Source organism: Canis lupus, chromosome X (genome assembly GCF_048164855.1).
Source record: "Canis lupus baileyi chromosome X, mCanLup2.hap1, whole genome shotgun sequence".
Taxonomy (NCBI): Eukaryota; Metazoa; Chordata; class Mammalia; order Carnivora; family Canidae; genus Canis; species Canis lupus.
The window spans coordinates 111304234-111320525 of NC_132876.1; the positions used below are offsets into that span (position 1 = coordinate 111304234).

The 16292-nt window shown below is 40.7% G+C and overlaps 1 protein-coding gene and 1 long non-coding RNA gene across 4 annotated transcripts in view; one reads left to right on the plus strand and one right to left on the minus strand.

The window, feature by feature from the left end:
* The window catches only part of NHS (NHS actin remodeling regulator), a 346900-nt gene that overhangs the window by 40048 nt on the left and 290560 nt on the right, over positions 1-16292 (minus strand). For both annotated transcript variants that reach the window (XM_072817668.1, XM_072817667.1), the window contains exons 2-3: positions 12817-12969; positions 7566-7699 (exon numbers count right to left, since the gene is read on the minus strand). In XM_072817668.1, coding sequence (XP_072673769.1) covers positions 7566-7699; positions 12817-12969 — 287 coding nt within the window. The remainder of the gene's footprint in view (positions 1-7565; positions 7700-12816; positions 12970-16292) is intronic.
* Positions 1-16292, plus strand: part of LOC140628349 (uncharacterized) — a 65633-nt gene that overhangs the window by 11895 nt on the left and 37446 nt on the right. The window lies entirely within an intron of this gene.

A 16292-nucleotide genomic window follows, 5' to 3' on the forward strand; every position in this document is an offset into this window, starting at 1 on the left:
CCAGGATTGAGTCCCACATTGGGCTCCCTGCATGGAGCCTGCTTCTCCCTCTGCCTGTGTCACTGTCTCTGTCTCTGTGTGTGTGTGTCTCTTATGAATAAATAAAATCTTTTAAAAAATTAAAAAATAAAAATAAAAAACCAAACAAGACAAATTTAAAAAAAATAAAATATTTTTTTCAATTAAAAACAAAAATATGGCTTATTTTCTGTGCCCCAATACCACAGAGTAGTTGTGGGCTATTGTGGGCTTATGGATCCTAGGCTAGCTGAGTTTGTACGATCACTGTAAGCCAAACCCTCTTCTGGTCTGGGCTTTTATGGTGAAGGGGGCGGGGGGAGAGAATCCCAGCTGTTCTTCTGCCATTTTAAACTATGGCTTTTTTTTTTCTGGGTCCCATTGTGACCAGGGTTGGTGTGGTCTTGCAGACCCTGGGCTTGCTGAGATCAAAAGCTCCTGGTGATGACCAAACCTGCCAGTTATGGCATCCAGACCCACCACTTACAGCATCTGGATTCTGTTCCTTTCTGGGCTTTTAAGGTGGAGGCAAAGAGAATGTTCCCACCGCTACTTAGCCATTTTAAACTTGGCTTTTTTTTTTTCCTGTGCTTCAGCACAGCTGAGGCTAGTGTGGGCTTGTGGACCCTTAGCTTGCTGAAGTTGCAAGCTCCCTGTGAGGACCAGATCTCGCCGTTATGGAATGTGGACCCTGTTCCATTTTAGGCTTTTAACGTGGTGTGAGAACATAAACTGTGTAGTTCTCCAATCCCCTGACTAGGAGAACATTCCTACAGCTCCTCCACTACTTGGCAGAGTTCTAGTGTTGTGTCTTTTATATGCTAGTTGCTCTTTAAAACTGTGGCTTTTTTTCTGTGCCCAAAGACGGAGGGATCTGTTCCGAGTTCCTCAGTACTATCCATCCCCACTGCTTTTCACAGTGTGGGTACAAGGGTCCCCTTTGTTACTGTGACTCTGTCTTGCTGTTCTCTCCATCTTTGATTGTTCAGAAGCTGTTCAGTCAGCCCTCAGTTCTTCAGGAGGAATTGTTCTATTAATAGGTATAATTCACTGTGTTCTATGCAGGAGGTCAGTTCAGGGCCTTCCAACATTGATTGCCATCTTGTGCTGGAACCTTGGGCTTTGCCTTTTTCACTTAAGAATATGTCCTGGAAATCACTGGAAGAAAGATCTTCCTCATTTGTTTTACCACTGCATAGTACTCCATTGTGTGGGTGTCCCATAGTTCATTCTGCCAGTACAGGTACAGGTGCCACAGAAAATGGGCTAATGTCACCAATAGATCAGTATCTTCATCTCTATATAGGCTTCCTGGTTCTTTACAAGATCTTGTGATTTTAAGCAACACTGCAATGATTAATCTTTTTGTATCATTAGACGTATCTGTTTAGTGGGATTACTAGGGTGAAAAGTAAGCATATATGTAGTTTTGTTAGACATCGCCAAATTCCCCTCCAGGTAGGTTGTGCCAAGTTTGCATTCTCACCAGCAATGTTTGTGAGTGACTGTTTCCCCCCAGTTTCACCAATAGATTATGTTGTCACATTAATTTTTGCCAATCAGGTCATAAATGATTCCTCAGTGTTGTTTGCATTTCTCTAATTATGAGTAAGTTTGAACAGTTTTTCTTAAGTTTAAGCAACATTTTTATGCATTTATTGGATGGTCTATTCAATGCTTTTCCTCCATTTTTCTACCAGGTTTTTGTTCTTTTCTTTATTTCTCAATTTTGAAGAGGTATTTATCTACTAGTGATATTAGTCCTTTGTCCATGGTACATATTGCACATATTTTCTCCCAATTTTTGAGAAAATTTGGGCATGCAAAATATTTACTGTTCAGATTTATCAATCTTTTCTTTTCTGCCTTTGTATTTTGAGTCAGAGATAGAAAGCCTTTTCACAGTCTGAGGTTAAAGAATAATTCACCCCTATTTCCCTCTAGTACATTTGTATGTTTCATTTTTTATGTTTAGGTCTCTGATCCATTAGGAGCTTAATCTCGTGCTTGGTGTGAGGTATGGATCTAATTACATAGTTCTCAACCAGGAGCAATTTTGTCTCCCTAGGGGACATTTGGCAGTGTCTGGAGACATTTTGAGTTGTCAAAACTACAGGGAAGAGTGCTCCTGGCATCTCTTGGATAGGGGCCAAGCATGCTGCTAAACATCACATAGTGCCCAGGACAGCCCCCACAGCAAAGAATTATCTGATTCAAAATATCAATAATGGTGAGGTTGAGAAACTCTGATGAAATGTTTTCTTTTACCAAGTGGCTACCCAGTTGTTCCAGCATCATTTTAAAAACTCCCATCTTTCGCCTCAGTGTTTTGGGATACTACCTTTATCGTAGATTATGTTTTCATATATATTCAGGTTGATTTCTGGACTTTGTATTCTTTCCTACTGTTATATTTTTATTTTTTTCTACTGGTATATTTTTCTATTCATATATTAGTACCACACTAATGTAATCATAAAGGCTTTAAAGATATTTTAGTGCCCAGTAGAGTTACTTACCCCTTATTGGTTTCCTTTGTCACTGTTTTCCTGGCTATTCTTGTATGTTTGTTTTTCCATAAGAACGTTAGTATCAATGGGTCTAACTCCTTTTAAAAGAAAGCTTATTGGTATTTTTAGTGAGATTGCGTTAAATTTATAAATTAGCATAGAACTGATCTGCTTATAATGCTGAATCATACTTTCTAAGAATAGGGGACATCCTTCCATTTGAGAAAGTCTAATTTTGTGTTTTTTAGGAATGCTTTATAGTTTTTCCCATACAGGCTTTGCACATTTCTGGTAAATTAATTTCTAAGTATTTAATCTTCTTTGTTATTTCTGTAAATGGAGTTTTCTCTACTATTAGGTCTTTTAACTGGCTATCATTTGTGTAAATGAAGGGTATTGATTTTTGTGTGTTTGTATCCTGCTACCTTACTGAATTCTTTTAGTGTTTGAGTTAGTTTTATCATTGATTCTTTACCAGAAAAATCCTATAGTATCATATCATCTGCAACTAGACATAGCTTTACTTCTTATCAATTCTTATGCCTGTAATTGATTTATTTTGTCCAACTGCATTGATTAATCTTTCTAGTATAATGTTAATTAGTAGCAGAGATAGTGAACATCTTTGCCTTGTTCCTGATTTTCGTGGAAATGCCTCTAGTGTTTCCCCATTAAGAGACTGGCTTTAGGACTAAGGTATATATATTTAATTGTGTTAATGAAGTACCACTCAGTTTTTATTTTCTCGTCTTTTTATAAAGAATAGGTATTGAATTTTGTAAGGTCTCTCTAGCATCTATAATCATATGGGGTTTTTTCCTTTAGATCAATTAATATGGTATATGACACCAATAGATTTCTTAATATTGAACCAACCTTCCATTCTTAGAATAAATCACATTTAGTCATGGTATAGTAATTTATTAATGTGGTAAACTGTTTGCTAACATTTAATTTATTTCCACATTAATAATCTGAATGATACTGGTCTATAGTTCCCTCCCCCTCTATTCCTTCTATTCTGTACCTTCATAAAATCTTCATAAAAGAAATGGAGAAGTTCTACTTTATTTTCAATATTCTGAAACTATTTATAGATTATTGGAATTATCTGGACTTGGAAGGTTTAGTAGAATTCCTCTGGAAAACCATCTGGGCCTGAGATCATCTCCTTTGCTACCCTTGAAGGAGGAGGATTCCCAGATGGGCTTTAAAATTGTGAGATAAACCTTGAATTTTCAGCTGACAGTGGGTTTTAAGTTAAATTGGCTGGTGAGTTTCCTTTGCGTTCCTTTTGGAGAACTTCTGATTTAAATTACATGTCAAGAAACTAAGCATCCCCTCTTTCCACTTGGAAGAGCTATGAGGCTACCTTGGAGCCATCACCAGATATAAACAGACAGAGGACACTGTACCTCTTGAAAATTTAAAATATTCCAATGCACCCTTAGGATTTTACTACAGTGCCCTGGAGAACCTCATCACACAGCTTGGGAATCACAGGTATATACCCTCACAGCCTTTTTTACTATGCATGTATGTATGTATACACTCCTAGATATTTTTGAGCTCATACCATACACAATTTTATACCCTATTTAAAAATCTCCGATAAAATATATACATTTTCCATGTCATTGAATAGTCTTTTATAATACTCTTTTTGATATTATAGTCTATCCTATGAATATATCAGAAGTTATTAAGTACCTACTTTTGGATATTTAAGATATTTGTAACTATTTTTCCTGTTCTAAACAGTACTTTGATGAATATCCTAGTGAATAAATCTTAGCATTGTCTTAGGATAAATTCCTAGACATAGAATTGCTAGATCAAAGGGTATGAATATCTTAAAGGGTTTTTTTGGTAAAGATTTTATTTTTTTAAGTAATCTCTACACCTAATGTGAGGCTTAAACTCACAACTCCAAGATTGAGAGATTCATGCTCCACTGACGAGCCAGGCAGGCGCCCCGTCTTATAGGGTTTTTTTTTGCCACTTTTATTTATTTTTTTATTGAAGTATAATTAAGACACAGTGTTACATTAGTTTCAGGTGTACAACAGTGATGTGTCAAATCTATCCTACATTATGCTATGTTCACCAAAAGTGTAGCTACCATCTGTCACCATACAACACTATTACAATACCATTGGCTATATTCCCTATGCTGCAGCTTTTATCCCCATGACTTACTCATTCCATAATGAATGGAAGCTTTTACCTCCCACTGCCCTTCACCCATTTTACCCATCTTCCCTTTCCCTTCCCTCTGGCAACCATCAGTTTGTTTATGGATCTGTTTCTGCTTCTGTTTGTTCATTTGTTTTGGTTTTTAAAGTGAAATCATATGGTGTTTGTCTGACTTATTTCACTTAGCATAATATAATCTCTTATAGTTTGATAAATATTGGGAAATTGCCCTCTAGAAAGAGTGTAACAACTTATACTTCCTCCAATCTTATATGGGAGTATATGTTATAGGCTTTTCATTTGATGGTTAAAGAGTTTGATTATAAGTGATTATGAATATAGATTGAGATATTTGTGTGTTTTAGGCACTATACCGGGCACTATTTCATACACATACAATTTAATTGTATTTACATAACACTGTATTAAATCTTAACAACCCTGTAAAATTGACGTCATTATCCCCATTTTACAGATGAAGAAACTGGGACTCAACTTTTTCAAAATCACACAACCAAAAAAAATGTAGAGCTGGGATTTAAACCTAGTTAGACTCATAATCTTAGTACTAGATCACTGATAATTCATGAAATTGATTGGCTATTAACAATGATCATGATGATGTCTAATACATGTTGAGTGCTTATTATGCATTAGGTACTATTTATATATATTAACACATTTAGTCTTTGTTTCAAATTTATAATGTACTATTATCCTTGAGACACTGAAATGATTAACTTGTTCAGGGTCATACAGCTAATAAATGGTAGAGCTGGTATTCAAATCCAGGCAGTTTGATTTCACAGTCTGTACCATTAATGACCAAACTACAGTATGACAGTTTGCAGAGTTGTGGAAGACTGTGTATCAGAATCTCATTATGAATGCTTTTTTTCTATTGCTAAGAAAATGTCTGTCCAGCAATTTGGTGGCAAATTTCCTGTCCCTATAATTGCAGCCTTTTCTCTTGCAGCAATATACAGCCCTTGTAAGCTTGGTGCATAGAACTGTGTTCTATTCTGAGTCACTTCCAGGTCCAAGGGATATAACTTGAATGAGAAAATCTTCCAGTGAAATTGGTGACCCAAACTCAATTAAATAAATGAAACAGTATTTCTAAGTAATTGGGGAGATTTTAAGTATTATCATCTAAGATCACTTTCTGGTTTACATAAGTATGATCTAGACTCCTCCTCTTATTGACATTTGTTGGGTAAATGAAGGAACACCCTCATTGTTATTCATTATTTTAGGCTTTTTCCTGTAGCCTACTTTGGTATTTAGATGTTATTAAAAATTATGAAGATTATGACAAATGGTGATATTTTTATGTCATTTCTGTAAATGCTCAACATTATTCTCTCCCACCTGCCCTCCTGAAAAAACAACTTAATGAACCAAAAAACATGTTATAATGAATGGAAAAATATTTTTGGCATTTTTATGCAGAAAATGCCTCATTAAAAGCAAATGCTTTAGCAAGCAGATTTGAGATTAATAAGAACTTTTGTCAAGCAGGGGCTTTTACAACAAATCACTAGCATGTGTAAGTGCTCTATATAAAGACCTATAAAGCCCTAAGAGTCTCTCACCTTCCTTTCTTATCCCTGGGCTGCACTGCAGCAATGTAGTTGAGTGTGACATGGCACTGAGTGGACTCGATGAGCCTGAAGGACATGGAGCCTACCATGCAGCCACAAGTAGGAAAAATATCTGTGTATTGTTCAGTGTCATTCACTATTTTGTCTGGATATGTTAGTTCTAACGCAAATTCATTTAGATGAAGCCTGTTCTCAGCTGGATGTTTGGCATCATGCAGTCCAAATATTTTGCATCTATTTTGTATATTGTAAAAGCCATAAGGGTGCAGGGTTTATTACTATACATACAAACTTAATTTCAAGAAAAACCTCAACTTGGACCCACACTTGTAACTTCTTTAGACTTTGGGCCTCAAACTGTAATGACAAGGGATCCAGCCATACCAGCAGCCATATAGGCTGATTTGGTCACGGAAGTCATAGCCCCTGACTTGAGCGATGCCCTCCTCAGATGTACAAAGTGCTCACCTATCCCCACCGAGGCTTTACAAAGCACACTTGTGGTGATGGTGTTTGTAGGTGTTCCAAGCTGGGCTTAGCTTCATCTGTAATTCATACATGGGGCTTGGGCTAAGTTATAGCCACTTCCACCCAGGGAAAGCAGAAATCAGCAGCAGTGATGAAAACACACCGATAACTGCTTACCCTGCAGAACTAGCCTCCCTTATTGAATAGGGAAGCATAAGATAATGACATCGCCCATCTTCAAATGGTGATTTTTTTCATCCACACCAAGTCATCTACACTATCACCTGACCAGTTACAGTTAACATTAATTGAGGTCTTACTCTGTGCCAGGCACCATGCTACATTCTTTCCATGCCTTATCTCTCTTAACTCTCAAGGTTGATGAGCTAGATGCTATTAATATCGCCATATTACAGATGAGGGAACTGAGGACAAAGAAGCAACTTGCCCTAAATCTTTCAGCTTATATGCAGAAAAACTAGTATTTGAAGCAAAATATTCCCCCTGATTTTAGAGCCCTTGATTATTATTGCCTTGTTCTGCATTATGCAATCAGGTAACTAAAAAAAATACTTCTGTAACCCTACTCTATTCCCCAAAAGAGGCATGAATGAAAGAGGAAAAAGAATCCAGTCTTTCTCAAATGCCTATAACTTGCTCTCTTAAGTGGCCTAGCCTCCTCTACTAGGAGGAAGGAAATGGATTCCCAAGACCCACTCATGCTTCCTGATGAGCAAGGCCAGGGCTTCTGGCTGGCCACCAAGCTCACCGTTAAGAAGTGCCGGTCCTTAACTTCACGCCTCCTCTGGCTGTGAGCTGGTGGATAGGCTGGCAGTGGAGGAGCTGCTACAGAAAGGGGGGCAGCGGCTCTCTGCTCCCGGCGATCACTTCGGCTCCGGTGTTCTGGGGGTAGAAAAAGCAATAATACAGAAACATCCTTGGCATTTTCCATTTTTCTTTCCCCCTTGGGAGGGTAAGCAAAAGGCTAGAAAAAGTAAGTTTTTGCTAATCTGGCTCACCTATATACCACATAAGATTTTCAGCATGATTTCAAACTAAACTTCCACTTCACATTAATATGAAGACAGGCACTTATATTTTAGTGGGTCCATCTCATAATCTTTGTACAAGATGGCTCACTCTGAGTTTGGAAAAAGCAGTATATTTTCAGCATGCCTCATTTCAAAACTACATGAGCTCCCCCCCCCCCCAAAGTCTAGAACAATGCTGGAAGATTTGCTGCCTTTGATGCTAGAGTGGATGGTAGGCACAGACATGCCAGAACGGCCTGGGGAGTGGCAGGAACAAGTGCTCACAGCCATCCAGGAGGTGACGGGAGTTGGCTCACACTGGCTCACAAGTGCTGACTGCTTTGTGCTGAGGAAGTCAGCAAGCCAGTTTTTATTTTATTTTTTTATTTTTATTTTTTTAAAGATTATTTATTTATTTATTCATAGAGATGCAGAGAGAGAGAGACAGAGACACAGGCAGAGGGAGAAACAGGCTCCATGCAGAGAGCCCGACGCGGGACTCGATGCAGGGTCCCCAGGATCACACCCTGGGCTGCAGGCAGCGCTAAACTGCTGCGCCACCGGGGCTGCCCAGCAAGCCAGTTTTTAAACTCTTGGTAGCTTGAAAGAGGCCACGGTGGAGGTATTTACATCACAGAAATTAATGAGTGTTACAAATCAGGGCTTTTATTTATCTTTCTATCATATATCCATTTATCTATCTATGTTTTCTTTTCTAGAGAGCCAGTGACCGGCACACCATGGCAGCCATCTAAGCTTTGTCATTTGTAACACTCAGAGGGCTTTGAAATCCTAGGCTCCTAGAGAAAGTAAGGGAATCCCAAGGATCAAAGTTGTCTGATTTAGGAATAAAGCTACCCCTGGGGAAAGCCAAGAAGTTTCTATTTGGGGGATGAAGTGGTCCTGCCTTGGTAACAAGAATCACTCAGACATGAAGAGCACAGTTTAGGAACTGGGTGCCTCCGTGAGCTACAGAGCTCACCCTGCCTAACACACGGGCCAACACTAATGGCCACCCTGCCTGCAAAATCCAGCCTGCATTCATGCCCAGGGCCTGAGATCTTGTGACACCCCCCCAACATACACACACACAATATGACCAAGATACAAAGTCACTTTACAGGTCCTCTTTACTAAACTGCCTCCATAGCCAGTGCGTATCAGAAAGACCTTTTGAGATAAATGTCTTCCTTGCCAAAGTGCCTACCTCCAGTGCAACCCTCTTTTTTCTTTGCAAGCAAACGTGGGCTTTTCTAAATGGACAGTGTAAGGCAAGAGTTACATTTTAAAATTCCTAATGAGGAGTAGAATACAGGTATCACTGGTGAGGAAAAGGTTGGAGGACAGGAGTCAGTAGGGAGACATCAACTTAATTTCCCATTTAGTTGCTCCCTTCCTACACTTTCTTAAATCTCTCTCTTTCATTTGCCCTAGGCTGGGAGGAGGCACACTAGATTAATGGCTCCCTAATAATACTTTTTTTCTGGCATTGTGGTAGGGAGAACATTCATCTGTGCAGACTCTTGCTCCTTATTCCTTTAGACCACTGGAACTTAGACCTCAGCCCTGAAACTTGAAAGAAAATATAAAATAAAAATATCTCTTTAGAGCTACTTAGCTCTCCCTGTCTTACAAACATAAATGATGGTGTCATTTAAAGCTATTATTGGCTCTGAGTATAAAGAATTGCTAAGAAAAAAGGGGAAAAAAGAGGAATCAGATGCTAAATAATATGAAATCCACTGAGGTGCAACTTGCTCTGGGTAGCCTTCTCTGAAGCTCCTTAGCATGATTTAGTGCCTTTCCTCTGAGCATCCATATCACTGTGTTGAAATTACCTGATTACTTGTCTGTCTCCTTCACTAGACAGGCATTCCTTGTGGACAGGGACCAAATATTTGTTATCGCTCTCTGAATCCTAGGTTTAGCACAATGCTTGGGCCTCAGTAGGCTTTGTTGAGAGATTTGCTATGGAGCAGATCTTGAAAACAGCCAGTTTCTAGGTTCTGATCTCAGTGCCCCCCCACTCTAGCTTTCTCCTTCTAGCCTCATCTTCAAAAGGAGCACAGCGCTTCTGCCACCACAGCTTTGCTCGTCTGTGCTTCATTAGCCACTCACTCCTGGTGGAAGCCAGGATCTTCCAGCTGTCCAAATAGAGAACCCCCAGGGAAGCTCACTGCGGCATTTGCTGAGCAAGGTCGCTGTCTGGTAGGTATTACACATGACCACCAGATGGCAGAAGTGGTATTCTGATGAATGCACCACTAAGCTACTGTTTCTTGGACAAGGTTAAAAAAAAAAAAAAAAAAGTCGCTTTCTAATTTTAATTCCACACTGCATGTTTTTAATTCTATGATGCCTATAACTCCTGTTTATGGCTCTCTGCAGTGCTATTAAAACTACTACACCCAAGATTTGCTGTTAAGACAACCTCAAAGAAAGCCAGTCTATGGATGACAACGTGCAGCTCCACAGTCTTCCTTCCCAAACCCCAGGAGGCCTTATATCCCTCTCTCAGCCCCCAGGAGGAAGTTCTGAGAAAATTGATATTGGCACTTGCTGTTCCTCAGTTCTGTCATTAAGTCCAAACCCGACAACACAGTGAAATGTGATAGCTTACAAGCAGCTTAATGTTATCTGGTTGAATCTGGAAAAATCTAATCAGGGATGACTTATGAATAATAATAAAGGGATAAAAATAATTATGTCTAAAGGGCTCACGTAACTCAAGCTTTCTGATGATGGGATCAGAGAAGGTATTTAGTGAGAATGATCAAATTCCTCTGTCATCATTCTATGCCCTCAATGCTCAACCAGTTTTCTACAGAATTTGATTTACTTACACATACATTCATTGAGGACCTACTCTATGTCAGGTTCATGTTAAGTGATTTGAATAAAAAAATTAATAATACATCATCCTAGCTCTTGAGTTGCTCATGGATTAATGGTAGAAGACAGGCTTACAAGAGGTTAGTGATGATATCAGCTTATAAGTGGCACGACTGTGAGGATGCAAAAGACATTATTATGGGAACAGTGCCTAATCGTGGCTGCAAAGGAATGGTGAATATGTTAAGATTTCCAGAAGGTGGCTTGCACTAAAAATTTGGTAAAGAAGGACTTTTTAGCCAACTATAAGATCGAAGTGACTCAATTTATTTTATTTTATTTTTTTGTCATTTTTTAAAAGATTTTATTTATTTATTCATGAGAGACACACACACACACACACAGAGGCAGAGACACAGGCAGAGGGAGAAGCAGGCTCCATGCAGGGAGCCTGACGTGGGACTTGATCTGAGGTCTCCAGGATCACGCCCTAGGCTGAAGGCGGCACTAAACCACTGAGCCACCGGGGCTGCCCAAAGTGACTCAATTTAAAAAAATCAAAGTGAATAGTAAAAATGCCAGAGATATTCTAGAGAATACTGGTCATCAGTCTTTACTACGAGTGTCACAGTATCTGCTACCAATAATCAAGGGGAATTTTTATTTTTTATTTTTTTGTATATTTTTTATTGGAGTTCGATTTGTCAACATATAACGCCCAGTGCTCATCTCGTCAAGTGCCCCCCTCAGTCCCTGTCACCCAGTCACCTCATCCCCCTGCCCACCTCCCTTCCACTACCCCTTGTTCATTTCCCAGTTAGGAGTCTCTCGTGTTTTGCCATCCTCTCTGATTTTTCCCACTCATTTTCTCTCCTTTCAAGGGGAATTTTTAGAAGCACTTGCATTAGGGATATTAGTAGGTTAATTCTTTCATTAAAGGGGGAAAAGACTAGGGATATGGGAAAAGGGAGAAGCCATAAACATATGGAAGAAAATAAGCTGAAAACAAATGTGTCCTTTATCCATCCTCACAGTGACGTTAAGAGGGTATTATGCTGAGTGAAGTAAGTCAGTCGGAGAAGGACAAACATTATATGTTCTCATTCATTTGGGGAATATAAATAATAGTGAAAGGGAATATAAGGGAAGGGGGAAGAAATGTGTGGGAAATATCAGAAAGGGAGACAGAACGTAAAGACTGCTAACTCTGGGAAACGAACTAGGGGTGGTGGAAGGGGAGGAGGGCGGGGGGTGGGAGTGAATGGGTGACGGGCACTGGGTGTTATTCTGTATGTTAGTAAATTGAACACCAATTAAAAAAAAATTAAAAATTAAAAAAAAAAAAGATGTTTTATTTGAATTGTAATACCTTTGGAAAATACCCTTCCTTAAAGGAGCACAGGGGATTCAGAACAAAGACACTGAATGTACAGATACCATCTGTCTCTACAGCAAAAATCTAAAGGCCAAAAAAGCTGGCGTGCCAACTTCTGATACCCAACTTAGGGGGCTCTAAAAGGGTGATGCCAGTTTTTAATCTCCTTGTCCTAACTACAATGGTTTTAAGTCACTGAAAAGTAAGAGAAGGCTGTTATCTTCTACCTTGGCTGCTGTATGCCGATCTCTGGCTTTCTCAGGACTGTGAGAGAAAGAGAAATAGAAATATTTATTTTCCTAGGACACAGTGTATGGTGAGGAGGAAAAAAGCTCTGGCTGAAGGTCTGGAGGCCTGGATCTGGGTCTTGGCACTCCACCTAATGGGCTGCCTGTTACCCTGAGCAAGTTTTCTGACCTCTCTAGGCCTCCAAGTGCTCTGCTATAGAATGGACCAGATCACTGGTTCTCAACAGGAGCACATCCCCTGAGGGAAGTTCTGGTTGTCTTCTAGTGTAGTCATTCCTAGGCATTTGTATATTACAAATATTATAGATCATTTTCCTTTTAAATTCTCATATTTAGACCATGGTGCTATTTCTATTATGTGTATAAACAGGTATATTACCCATGAATTTCATTTCAGTGTGAAAAAGGGAGCATTTTAAAGTACTTGCTATAACAACAGGAGGTGTTGGAACCGATGGGATGGAGAACAGCCCCTAGATGGGACAGGCTCTGAGTTCTCTCCCTGAAAAGCCCCCCAAGCCCATGATCAGTTACCTCTGCGCAGGGCTTGCAGGCTCTGCCGGGCATGGCGATGCAGTTCCTCCACGCAGGGTGGCCTTGTGGCTGGGAGGAAGATGTTTCTCTGCTGGTGCCATGGTGCACGGTAGTATACACTCAGCTTACTCTCAATGTCCAGGTTGGATACAGCTGCAAGACAAAGATAGAAATGGGGCATTATACATCACAAGCTTTAAACTGTGCATCTGGCAGACCCTGGGGTGGGGAACAGGGCTGGAGGCCGGGTGGAGTGCAAGTCCAGAGAGCTGCATTCACAGTAAGAGCGCACTCAAGGTTGGAGAAAGAAGGTTTGTAGCTTATGGTATGGAAAGAGACAGCCTTTGCCCCCAAGCTAAGGGATGGGAGACCCCAGGACACCAACCATTTGCCTGTGACCAGCTTTCTTTCAACACCTCTTTGTACTCTGTGACACAGTCGCGCATCAACCTGGACAGACTCTTGTCCATCCATGCTTGGGAGTGGGACTGGAGAGGGGGAGTGGTCCTGCCTTCCAGGAATGCAGAGAAAAGCCTTGACTGTGAGTCAGAAAGGTCACCCTAATTCCAGTCTTTTGGCCACAGAGCCTCAGAATTATAGTTCTGCACACCTGCTCCTGATGCCCACCGGAACTTTGCAACTCCCTTGCTCTGCTTTCTGTCTCCTCTAATCCCTGGCCCCCAACCCTTACTATTTCACCTTAACCTGCCCTCCAACCTGCCAACTCCATAGCCTGCCATCTTTCGAAGCATTGCTCAGTTTCCTTAGTTTCATCTGGGGAAGAGGACAAGCACTGAAGAACCCATTACAGGGGTACTGGGTGGTAAGTGAGGAAACCACAGACAGTGCAGGTGAGGAGAAGGGTACTATCCTTGCAATGCATCCAAAACATCAGGGAAAGAGGCCTCGTTCCCCAAAACACACCCTCGGTCTTCATGTACATACTGAGCCTAGGATGGGGATCACCTATGAGTGACCCTCAGATAAATTTATCTTCAGATGAATTCTCATGGGAGGAGCTGGTCCTAGGCAGGAAGATTCTGGTTAGGAAATTACTACAGAGGAACACTTGGGCAGCTTGCCAGCCTCAGGAATGGTAAGAACTGGCCCAGAGTGCTTTACCTGCCAGACCTGCTATCCCGAACAGACCCCTGCTCCTCCCAGTCTCATTGTCTCCTTCTGCTTCTTTCCTTCTTTTCCCAAGTGGATGATTTGAGCATGTTCTGCCCAACAGTTTATTCCTGTACCCCAAAGAGTCTTGGTTCTTCTCCAATCCTTTTCTTTTTTGAAGTCTGGTTTACCATTTCACTTTGGGAAGCCTTACACAGAACAAGCTACTCCACAGATAAAGCATAAAGACAAACGGAAAAGGAGGGAAGATACTTTTGTAGAAAGGAAATAGAAGAAAACTGGGGAAGATACAATCTTTTGATAATTAATCCCCTCTCCCCCTAGCCAGTAGTGCATTTATGGCAATTAGTTTTGGTTTTCTTTTCTTTAATTTTTATTTTATTTTTTGAGAGAGAGAACGAGCATGTGTGCTAGTGGGGTTGTGGAGAGGGGGACAAAGGAAGGAGAATATCTTACACAGGCTCTGTGCTCAGTACAGAGCCCAACACAGGGCTTGAGCCACAACCCTAAGAGCATGACCTGACCCAAAATCAAGAGTTGGACACTTAACCGACTGAGCCACCCAAGTATCCCTTGGTTTTGTTTTCTAATGCAGTCTTCAGTAGTCTTTCTTTTTCTAGAATAATGCATCAAAATCACAAGGACCACCAATAGAAACAGACATGTTTCCAAAGATGCTAAAGAAATATCACATGTACAGGGTCAAGGGAACAGTGCCATACCTATAAAACAGTGCCATGCAACAGAAATTTCTGGGATGATGAAATGCTCTATTAGCTGTGCCATCCAGTGTGGTAGCCACTAGCCACATTGGCTATTAAACAATTTTAATTTTTAATTTTTTTAAAATTTAAGTTTAAATAGTTATAAGTAGCTATTCTTTTGGACAATCATAATCATGAATACCCTTATATTCTCTTACCTTCAGCTACAAAGGAGATTACTCCCTTTGACCTAGATTTTTTTTCTTCTTTGGTGTTTAATATCTAAGAAGAATTCAGGCCCAAGGGTTAGAGATCCCAGGACTATCTTCCTGGATAGGGGAGAGTATTTTTAGGGCAGAGTTCTATGGGGCCAAACATAAAGGCAGCAACTTTTCTTCCTTGAGTTACTCTATAACCTTAGCCCTTTCCTTGGAAACCATAAGTGCTTGGTGAACTAATCAGGGGTCACTGAGTTCTGGGGACAAGAAAACCTAGGAGGAATCACTAAGAGAGAAATCAGTCTCTTTAGGCCTAACATGAGGTGTGGGAGGCCTTGAGGTAGAAAGGGCCAGGCCATATCTAGATCAGAGCCTCCCTTCTCTCCTGAGTCAAGTAGTGAAGATTGCTAAGACAGAGGCTTTGTTTAGCTATCCTCAGAGGAATGCTCTGGTTCAGTGACCAAGACTAAAAAATCAGCCCCTGCCTGGCTGCCGAGGTCAACTGCCATGTAACAGGGCAAAAGTCATTATCAAACTTAGCAGAGGTGGGTGGGAATTCATGTGCTAGTGACAGCTGGGAGAAGGTACTGAATAGAGAGCTTGCCTGGGGAAAAGAAGAGGCCAAGAAGTTGGGCAGTTCCAGGAGCAGAGGGTCTCCTGAGCACCTCCTCTCCTGGGCCTATCCCTTCAAGAAAGAAAGAACCAGGGTTCAGGGCTGAGCCCAGGTGACTTGGGGATAGACTAGAAGACTTTTATAGTCCCTCGTTCCCACAGCACCAATGACCAGAACTTTAGGATGTTAACTTTTGATAGCCCCTCAGAAACCAGGTCAAGTGGCCATGGTTCCTTAATCTTAGTATGGGGAAGAGATGAGCTCCTGCTATTTATCTCAGTGTTCATCTGAAGAAACGACTCATCAGAAGTGCTTGTCAAAAACACAGATGACTGGGCTCCAGCCTAGACTTCCTGAGCCAGAATTTCTTACAGAGGCCCTAGTAATCTATATATTTGAAAAGTGCCCTCAGATTATTTTTTATCATGAGGCATCTGTGAGAAACAGAAAGTGTTATCTCATGGTGCCCTGGAATCTTATGTGAATGAAGGGAGATGGGCAACATGATGGGCAGTGGGATGAAACTGCCAAAAATGGAAACATCTATCCACAACCTGGAATGTTTTCCAAATAGCTCTTATGTCCTAGGCACAGTGCTGCCATGTAACGCAGAACAAAAGACACAGGAATTCTTGCCCTCCCGGAGTGTATGTTCTCTGGTTCTGTGCAAAATGGTTTTGATGGGATTGTGCCTGGAAGCAGTAGGTTGGGAGAAGAGTCCTCTGGCTGACTCCTCTGTTCTACTATTAGATCACTCACATTGTCTAAGACCTCTACACTTCTAAAGGCTCTATCACCAAAAAGATCAGT